Source organism: Brachionichthys hirsutus, chromosome 4 (genome assembly GCF_040956055.1).
Source record: "Brachionichthys hirsutus isolate HB-005 chromosome 4, CSIRO-AGI_Bhir_v1, whole genome shotgun sequence".
Lineage (NCBI taxonomy): Eukaryota > Metazoa > Chordata > Actinopteri > Lophiiformes > Brachionichthyidae > Brachionichthys > Brachionichthys hirsutus.
In genome coordinates, this window is record NC_090900.1 from 15,125,261 (window position 1) to 15,135,674 (window position 10,414).

At 55.0% G+C, this 10,414-nt stretch overlaps 1 protein-coding gene across 1 annotated transcript; it reads right to left on the reverse strand.

Moving 5' to 3' along the window:
- Positions 1-5,087: 5,087 nt before the first annotated feature.
- Positions 5,088-10,195, reverse strand: LOC137918144 (rabphilin-3A-like). Its single transcript, XM_068760894.1, is given in 19 exon segments — positions 5,088-5,218; positions 5,301-5,355; positions 5,357-5,407; positions 5,479-5,560; positions 5,638-5,792; positions 5,875-5,931; positions 6,009-6,135; positions 6,222-6,331; positions 6,510-6,586; positions 6,819-6,896; positions 7,966-8,130; positions 8,197-8,346; positions 8,349-8,381; positions 9,210-9,378; positions 9,446-9,529; positions 9,594-9,723; positions 9,803-9,928; positions 10,012-10,036; positions 10,156-10,195. Coding segments are annotated over 19 exon segments (1,845 nt in total).
- Positions 10,196-10,414: the final 219 nt, after the last annotated feature.

The following is a 10,414-nucleotide window of genomic DNA, read 5'->3' on the forward strand; positions in this document are numbered from 1 at the left end:
ATCCTCTACCGGTGGTTTCGGCGACGCTCGCCGGCGACCCTTGATTGTGCGTCGATACCGTTGGTGGTAAAGCGTTTGTGCTCACCTGGACTCCCGCTCTGCTGCTCTGGGCGGGGCGAGAGTCCGGGCCGGACGGGTCAGCCGTTCTCCAGGTGTTCCATTCGGGCGTCGTCTTTGTGCGCCGCAGCGTTTCGATGGTTGCTGCTTCGGTTGGCTGATGGTTGCGTGTGGACGCTGGAGGAGGCGTGGTGTTCGGGTGAAGCGTTGTTTTCTGCTCTAGACAACTTTTACAGAGCGTCCGGAAGCTGCCGCCGCTCATCGGCGTGCTCAATCCTCTACCGGTGGTTTCGGCGATGCTCGCCGGAGACCGTGGCTCGTGCGTCGATACCGTTGGTGGTAAAGCGTTTGTGCTCACCTGGGCTCCCGCTCTGCTGCTCTGGGCGGGGCGAGAGGCCGGGCCCTTTGAGGTGCTGCTTGGGGTTCCATCGCTTTCCGGACTTGGTGTGACTGAAGACTGGAGAACACCGGTTCCCAGTGAAGGACTTGTGTTCTGCGCTGGTGACGGTGACGCCGCTGCTGTGGACGCCTTCCTGAATGTTTCCCATTCTTTCACCTTTTCCAGTTTGCTCTCCGGCCCGTCCTCGCCGTCCTCGCCACGCCTGTGCGCGCTCGTCGCTCCCTGTGTTGCGACGACAGGGCCTTCGGTTGCGCGTCGGCCCTCGCCGCCCCGCGGATCCTCCCCCCATCTGCTGCTTATAACGTCTGTGTTGTTGTAAGGCAGGGGCCTTTTAAAGACGCCACGTGGCGCCTCGCTTCCCGCTTTGCACCTGTCGATAAGAAACATGCATGTTAGCTGGCAGCCGGGGAAAGAGCCCGACCCTTGTGTGAAGAGAGGAAGCCAAACATCGTGTGGCGACACGAGGACAGGCAGGGTTGTCCAGCCCTCGCCAGGGCGTTTTGTTTGGAAGCTGATGGATTCAGGTGTCGAAGGTGACGTTTGGTAAAGTATCGGCCGTGCAGAACGGGAGGCGATTGGGTTAGTTTTCCCGTTAACCTCACTCGGGTGTCGGGTTGCATCTCGTAAGCATCGACCACGGGCCTTACGTTCCCCGCTGATGGGTTTGGGCGCATCCCTGCTCCGGTTGGAGCTGTAAGCAGGGAACCTTCAGCACGTTGAAGAAGCTGAAGCCCACCATGTTGGAAATGGAGTTATTGATGCCGCGCAGGCACTCCCGGAATCTGAAGGAGGAGCAGGAGGAGCGAGGTCAGAGTCAGCTGATACCCGATGAGCGATGACGCACCGTTCCAGACCAAATATTTTGTTTTTGGGGGTCTCGTGGCTGATAAGGTTTTAGGTGCGAGGTGACGATCGCTTCCTTCTGGGACTCACCTTTGGTCGCATTCGCAGAGGGAGATGGTGAAGAAATTGCGGTTCGCGACGCCGAAGTTGCTGGTGAAGCCCGGGAGGAAGTGCTTGCAGTGGTCGTGCTCCCGGCAGCATCGGTCGGTGCTCTGGAACCTCCCTGAGGGACACCCGAGGATTCGTTTCAGTCACAGGACGTTGGAGGTGGAAGCAGAGATCTGCTCCCTGGTTTCAGTTCAAAAGGCACCAAAGCACAGTTTTCAGACGCCATTTGCAAGAAGCAAACTCAAAACACAAGATAGTTTAACTCTTTGAGTGCCATTGACGTCTAAAGACGTTTTTTTCTAACCCAAACTTTCACTGCCAGCCCTGACATTGAAATCTGCCTCTCTTCAACGGCCAATATCTCCGGGACGAAAAATGGTAGGAACACGCTTTTTGTTCATGATGAAAGAAGATACTTTGATCTTTCATTCGATATGTTCGGTGTGTGCATAGTTATAGTCAAGAATATTATGTGGGGCTTGGAAAATTAGGGGGAAATGATTGAAAACTGGGGCAAAAATGGCTGAAAGAGTTAAGGAATAAAACTTATATTTATACTGTCATATAATATTGTCAGAGGAAGATCGTGACTTTCTGACAAACGCAAACCCTCAGCCTTTAAATCCCTGCTTCACCCTGAACCCTCCCCTTATCAGCGTAGATAAAGTTGAATCAAAGACAAAGCTCTAGCCTCTGTCCCATCCTGGAATGTAACCTGTCCCACCTCCATCCCGCCATCAGAGGGGTTTAGATCATGAAGCTTTGGCTCCAGACGAAGTGAAATAAAAAGATGTCATCATTTAATGAACCCCCCCCCCCCCCCGTGGCTCCAGCATGGAGACGGCTTCACCGTCTTTCTTCTTCCAGTCCTCTCTTTTACGCACCAAGTCCTGCACATCAGAGTCGACTTTCCTTACCCAACTGGTCGTATCTCCTCGCTCTGCTTCCGGTCCCGCACCACAGAGTCCCTGGAAATATCCAGGCGCGTTTCCTCCGGGTCTTCCCCGCCGCTCCGTCTCTTCTTACGCGCGCGGTAAACTTTTGCGCACACGGCGACCCGGCCGCGAAGGGGGCGTCGGGAGCCAGGACCGCGCTGATGTCGAACCTCCCGGTGACGTCGCCGCCCTGCGTGTCGCTTCCGTCGCAGAGAGCGCGGTAGGATTCCGTGACCAGCGGATCGGTCGTTGCCTCGCACCACGCCAGGCGCGCGTCCTCGGACCACAGCGTGAGGAAGAGGGAGCGCACGCCGGCCGCGTCCCCGACCAGAAAGCTGACGTGCGTTTGTCCGCCGTGTCCAGGTCTCGACCTCACGCAGGAGGGATCTGACCCCATCACGTCTGGGGCTTCTAATAAGATGAGCGCCGCCACGGCGGACAGAAACCGGAGAGGCCACCGGCCTCGCATTTTCCACTGATAACGTGAATTCGGTCTCATGAATGCCTGATTGAACGGTTTACGGTATAGGCAGGTTATTCCCAATTCAGAGCAGCATCTGCGCCCGTCGGGTTAACGCGCGTCCTGCGTGGACGCGCCTCTTATTGGCCCGTCTCCGGAGGCTCGTCGGAAATCTGACACGCTTCACACTGACGGGTTCCTGCGTGTCGTACGATTCTCCACGTGAATGCAAAGTGGGCGACCCGCAGTCCCCGGCGCGTGACTCATATGACACCAGCTTCCTCACTCCCGCGTAAAAGGCGCCGCGCGTAACCGTCTGGATTAAGGATGAAAAGCTACCTGCATGTCTGGACACGCGAAGGTGACGCACAATGAAAATAACTGTTTAAATCCAAACTTCACTTTTAAGCCAGAGCATTCGTTTTACAATAAAAGTCATTCATTCATTATTTTAGATTTATTGTTAGTGTGCATCGGTGGTGTAAAATCGTTTTAGTTTTCTAATGTTACTTTGCATCAATTGAGTTATTGAATATTGGTTTTATTTTTATTTGTATTGTTAAATGTCGATGATTTATGTACGAAGGACTTTTTTGAAATGCTCCTCTTAGAGAGGATGTTTGACCTTATTTGTACTGTAATACATGCTACTGTGTGACTGTACTTGTACTCTAACATTCTATCTAATACATATATTCATCATCATCATCATTCATTTCCATGCGCTCATCTCGCATCCAATAAATCCGCGCACGCACACACGAAGCTCCGCCGTTTTCATTGCACTTTTTATTGACCTTTTGTAAACTCGCTGCAAAATCTTCACATGCAATAGTCGTTTGCAAACATACATGTTCCCGGTTCCCGGTGCCCGGCGCATGCACTATCTATGTACACACAGACACAGAGAGAAACATTCCACTACGGCTCAGAGAGGAGGACTACCGAGGAGAGAGCTGGCGCAGCGGTCACCGCGTGACGTGCGGGGAGCGAGACACTGGATGTGTATGTACAGCGACGCGCTCATCGTGTGCTCAGGTTATCACCAGCCTATCCCGTGGATGCAGTTAAAGATGACGTCACCACATCGTTACCAGTCATGCAGAATATGGCCTCTTGTATATAAAGTATTAACCGGAATGTTATGGGAGAGAAGTGTAAACATTACAGTAGTATTCATTTCTTACAAAGTAGATTTTTATATATATCTTGTCCCACAAGACATTTCATGCATAGGACTTTTTGTTTTTCCCTCTTTATAATTAGCGGTTGTAGAAATAGGGGCGTTCCCACTTGGTGACGTGTGCTTTCCGTGTTTCTTGCCCTTTTTTTTTTTGGCCGTGGATTATTAAACAGACGCGCTCAAGCGTGGAACGATCGGGGCGTGGCAGAGAGAGAGAGAGTCCCGCCTTGTGCGAAGAAAGGGTGCACTGGGGGGGGGGCCAACACAAGCAACGTGCATGCACATCCTCGTGGCGGGACCCGCGTGCACGCGTGTGCGTTCGGCGTCTGCAGGGTGTGCTATCCTCAGCAGCCTGGGTTCACCTGGTGACTCACCTGTGTGCCGGACGCCTATCCGAACCTGAGCGGTGTGTGCGCGTCACCGTGTAAACATTTCCTTCGTGGGTATATATTTTTGAACACATCGGGGTCCGGGACGGCGGCGAGCCGAAGGAGGTGCAGATTTGTGGCGCGTCACGCTAACACTTGGCGTCGGCGTCGGCGTCGGCGTCAACGGGACACGATGGCGGCATCATGGGGGGAGTTTACTGTGAGGGGTGCATCGATGGACGGATCTCAAGTCATTTTCATGACCACTTTATCCGTAATCGGGGGGGGGGTGTTGCTGGAGCCTATCCCAGGTAGGGCGAGAGGCGGGGTTACACCCTGGACAAGCCGCCAGTTCACCGCGGGGCCACACATTCACTCGCACTCATTAGTTTAACCAATTCACCAAATTTGTTATGTTTACGTGGTGGGGGGGCGGAGAACCCGGGGAGAACCCACGCAGACATGGGGAGAACATCCTCACAGAAAGCCCCCCCGCAGTCGGATTCGAACCTGCGACCTTGTTGCGAGGCAACAGCGCCGCGCTATGACACATATTGCTTTTCTCCTCGTGCGGATGCTTGACTCGGACGCCATTCGTCCCGGAGGCGGAGAGATATATTACATAAAAAGGGGGAGGGACAGGAAGTGAGAGGGAAGTGCATTCAAACAGTAAGGAGATTCAGCTCATGCTGTAGGAGGCATGGGGGGGGGCGGGGGGGGCGTGGGGGCGTGGTTAATCGCTGGCGTCGTGACTGTCGTTATACAGGGTGTGCCAGCGCTCGATCTTCTTGTCCTTGTTCTTCAGACACTCGTACCAGTGCTTCAGCCGCTCCCCTTTGGCGGTGATGCCCAGCTGACACCCACCTGTCAGGACCGGGGGGTAAAGAGGCAGGTGAGATAGCAAGGTGAGGATTCCTTTAAATCGAAGCGAGGCCCAAATACTTACCGATGTAGTCGTTGGACTTCCCGATGTCGTAGTCCCACACGGAGACGTCTAAAGACGTCTAAAGACTTCTTGGCCAGCTCGCTGTGTTTGATGTCGTAGCTGAATTCCTGAAAAGAGGAAGACGTTATCTCACCGAAGAACAGAAAAGCAGCGACTCCGTCCTCGCTCGCCCCCGCACCTCGTTAAACTCCGGGTTCAAGGTCCTCTTCTTGATTTGCGTTTTGCACTTGCCCTTCTTCCCCATGTCCGGTTTCAGACATCTGGAAGACAGATGTTTATTCCCTTTATCCCGCTCTCACGCTCGCAGCCGATAAAGCGCCCGTCTCGCAACGCCTACATTTTCACGTATGGGTCCGAGTAGCCGTTGGCGTCCATGGCGGCCAGGTGAACGCAGCGGACCACGCCCACGATGAGACGGTTGATCTGGGAGCTGTACATGAGCGACATCAGGATGCGGCCACGCTCCTCCGCGTCGCCGCCATCCTTCCCTGGCTAAGACAGAGAAAGGGGGAGGGGCGGGGTCATTATTTAATCGGATTCAAGGTGAGATTCTTTGTGACGCTTCAGTAATTGCCTCGTCTTCGTAGAGCGCGATGCCTCTGGTGCCGCCGGCCGTCGCCGTCTTCTTGGTCTGCGAGGTGGAATCAAACGACAGCGGGGTCAAGCCAGAGATTCTGGCGAGCGGAACGGACCCGAGTTCGGACTCACCGGAACGACTCTCTCCAGGCACACGTTGAAATGCTTCTTCTGGTTCATCTTCAGCTTCTTCAGCGCCACTCGAGTCTCCCCGATGAACTCGTTGTGTCCGAACTTGTCTTCGTCGCAGACCGACAGCCTGCCGGGGGGGGACACCAGAGGAGAGGCGTAACCATGGGAACCTGCGACGCCTCATCGGAGGGCCAGGTAGCGTTTGGCACGCACCTGAGGGTCTTGCGCTGCATGTCCTCGTCCGTCAGGCCGTGGTAGGTGAGCGTCTCACTCCACGCGGGGTTGCGGGTGTTTCTCAGCGTCTTCGTGCGCAGCTTGTTGGACTTTTAGAAAATGAAAGCCACGAGATCGAATGAGATTTGCTTCTCCTGCACTGAAAACGCGGCGGCTTGAATGCGCTTTTACTTCGCGTAATACATCCTCCCCGCCACCAGGTGTCAGGCTTGAGCTAAGGGGGAAAAGGCTTCTCTTTAAAACATAAAGTAAGGTGCAGTCTTTTACCTTACTGGCTCCCGGAAGCAGGTGAAGCTTCACATACGGATCCGCCAATCCGTTGGAATCCATGGGCTTTAAACCCTGAGTGGAAGCATCGCATCATCATCATCATCGGCATCATCATCATCATCATCATCATCATCATCATCATCATCATCAGCATCATCAGCATCATCATGCACAGTGGAGAGCAATTCAGCTAAAGTGCCATTCAGGAGCTTTTTAGCGTGAACCACTTGGTTGTAATTGTCCTCGGTGTGGTGTGTGTGGGTAGGTGTGTATGTGTGTGTGTGTGTGTGGGGGGGGGGGTGTACCTTCCTCTGAGGATCCCGCAGTGGAGGCTGTTGCTCTCCTGGTCGTAGTGCAGCGTGAACTCCAGAGAGCCCAGAGTGGCTGAAAGCAGAGATTAGGTTAGACGACGGGTCTGCTGCCGTCAAAATGAAGAGTCGAAATAAAAGGAAAGGATTTAAACGACGCCAGGATGAGAGGCAGAGCCGATCAGACGGAGAAATCTACATCCCGACCTTCATTCGTGAAACATTCCCGGCACCCTTTTTTTTTTTTTTTTATAGCAGTGGATTAGAATATAAACCAGAAAAAGAAGGAAGAAAAGAAGCTAAAAAAAATTCTGTGCAGGGGTCACCTTCAGCTTCGCTCTTAACCACGTTAGCCTATTAGCACGTGGCGCCATGCTAATGTCTGACCAAACTAAATCGCTTTGTGATCCAGCTGGAGTTAACGACGATCCGACTCGACGCGATATCCGGTTTATTTGTGACGGTTCCCATTCCCAACGAGGAGGAAACTGTTTTCCGGGATCCAACGCTTCCTAACCGATCGGATCGAAGGTGACGTGAAAGTGAATCAAATCGTTTTTTTTATCAAAAGATCAGAGTTCTGCGTTCACACAGCCCTGGAAAAGAATGCATGTTAATGGATGAAATAACTCCCAACGAAAGTCTGTCCTGATTTTAACGTTCCCATTTCTCACATTTTCAATCCCAACTCGGGGAACTGGGCTGAACACGGAGGGAATCTGGATTCCGTCGGCCCCGTCGCATATTTGCACAGCTCTGTATTCCCGGACCTCAGTAAAATAAATTAACCCCCCCCCCCCCCGCCGTCTGATGCTGCAGGCGCGAGCGTAAACGGCGTGGCCCCGCCCCAGCCTCCTGATTAGAACGGGCCTCGCGATGAAACCCACAATCACAGAGCTTATCTATCAATATTGATTTAAGGATTCTGATTCGCGTCCTCGTTTCTCGGGCATCGATTATTATGCCTGGATGACAAACGAGGCTTATCGCTTGTCATTTTCTGCCCCGGCTGAACGGGCGATGTGAATTATTACCGGCGTGCAGGAGAAAAGCGGCGACGCCAGACGCCGCGGTCGCCAGGGGCAACCTGAACGCGAGGAGATGCTAAACCGGGGCCGCCGCTCTCAGAGGCGGCGCGCACTCACTGGATTCATCCGAGTCGTAGTCGTTGGCATCCTCCTCCTCCTCTGCGGGGGGGGGCTGCTGTCGGGCAGGAGGAGCGCTGTGAGCGGCGGGCTGCCTCCGCTCCTCTCTCGCTGCAGGAGGCGCTCTCTGCTCGGGAGGACCGGAAGAATAACCGCCTCCTTCTCCTGGACAAAAGGTCACATTCAGTCTGTGATTCCACCGTCAGGGACCCCCCCCCGGCAGACCCTCACCCTGCTGGGCCAGCGAGGCCGAGGCGGCGGGCTGAGGTCTGGCGCTCTGGACGGGAACCTTCTTCTTCATCACCGCCGGGCTGCCCTGTCCTGCATCTTCAGGCCCGGCCCCGCCCGTGGCCATGCGTCCCACTGATGGCTTGGGTGCCACGGGGGGTAGCCAGCGCGGACCTTTGGCTCTGGTCCTAAAAAATAAAGAGCATAGCGGAATAAAACGCACGCGCGAACGCCGAGGCTAATCTTAGAGTCTCTGCGGATACGTTTGCAGCCGCAGGCTTTGACCTACATACATCACAACGGAGCAGCTGCTTGTCTGCCGTGGCAGTCCGCCACCTCCGGGGGGGGGGGGGCGCTCAGGTAATCCCATTAAAAGTGTGAAATGAAATAACCGGGCCCATCACGCCGGAAGCTCCAAGAGGCCCCTCCCGGGTCACAACGCACTCCATCTCGCAGCTTAATTGAACGCCACGCCCCGCTCCCCTCTGCAGGCGGGGGAGGGGGGGGGGGTGGGATGCTGCCAAATTGGGAGGCAGATCAAAGGTTTGATGGTTTGGGTTTGGAATGGAAGCGGGAGGTTGAAGGAGGAGCAGATCAGACGACACTGAGGAGGTGCTGAAGTTAAAATAAATGAACGCCTCCTTGCCGTTCGGTTTGACTCCGCTGATCATAAAAACCATGGTTGGCTGCTGTGATGTGACGTTTCGGCAGGAATGCAGTGGGCGGGTTCTCACAGGGCCACGCCCACTGATTAAGCAGGAAGTTAATCTTCTTTCAGCTTCTGGTGATTGATCAGCGGTGATGATCAGATTATGGGCTCTCTGCCCATTTGTCGTCATGCTAATTAGGCTAATTAGCGTGCTCTTTTTTTTTGTGCTAATTATCCTCCCTTGCATTAGCTTTGCATTATAACACAAGAAGGATGCTTTTTAAACAAAATGTCTGGTTTAGGGATGGGAAAGATTGTTGAGGCCTAACGCTCAGTGGGAGGAGCTTAAATTTGTAGCACACCGTACCTGGTGCTGGCGGGTGGGCCGCCGGCTCCTTGGGCTGGGAGGGCGGCGGCGGTGGCCCCTGGGGCTCCGCCGGCGCACCCGACTCTTTTGGTTTAGATAGCGCCATGGGCGACGGCAGGAACTGCTTTGGAAAGCCTTTGAAGAACCAGGCGCCGGACCGCTTCCACACCTGAGGGGGGGGTCAAAGGTCATTTCCAGAACAGTTTTCTTGTTGCCCACGGATGAGAACGACTCACCTCCCGCTGCTCCCTGCAGATCTTGCATAGCCAAACGGCGCGCGGCCGACTGCCGCACTGCGTTCCGCACTTGGTGCACATGTTCTGCACGGAAACAGGAAGTAGCGTTGAGCTGCTGCGTCTCCGACGACGCCCCCCCCCGCCTCACCTTTTTGCAGTCCTCACACACCACTGAGCTGACCCCCGGTGAGCCCAGCGTCTCCCCACACAGCAAACAGCGGGACATCCCGTCCCCACACACCGTCTTCTTCATGTCATCCAGACGGTTTATCAAGCGCCTGCGGGGGGGGGGGGGGGGGGCAGGATGAGCCGCTTCCACGACACGCGACTATCGGAGCCGGCGGCGGCGGCGCTCACCCGATCCTCTCCTGCTCCATGGCCTCCATCTTCTCGGCGCGAGTGATCACGTTGTTTATGATCTCCTTCTCCTCATCCGTCAGGTCCGGAGCAGAACCGGAGCCCGGCTGCGCGGCCCAGTCGACCCTGTCGGGCCAAACGCGCGCTTCAGGTGAGGTTCGGATGAGAGGCAGGAAGATGTTGCGTCGATCTGCGCTGTCTATACTTACGGCTCTTTCTCGCTGTGGACCGATCAGAGGGGTGCGGGGGAAAGGGGGGAGAGCACAGCAGGGGGGTCGGTCCACTTTTAGAGAAGCAGAACCGGCACAGAATTTGCCGAGATAACCAGACTCACCTTGTGTGGCCGGTCCTCTGCCGGTCGTTGGACACCCAACGATCCGAGCCGCCGCTCATCCACCGCGTCCGTCATGCTGCGCCGTCAGTCTGGAGAAGAAAGCAGAGGAACGCCGCCGGCGGCCTGAAGAGAGAGAGAGCTTTATTTAGGTGGGCGATAACGGTTCTGTTGAGTAGATTCTGACTCCCGTCCACGCCGCCGCCGCGGCCGCTCCCTCATCCGGCAGGACGGATTTATGAGCACTGCTGAGCTGAAATCTTCCCCAGTCACCACATGCA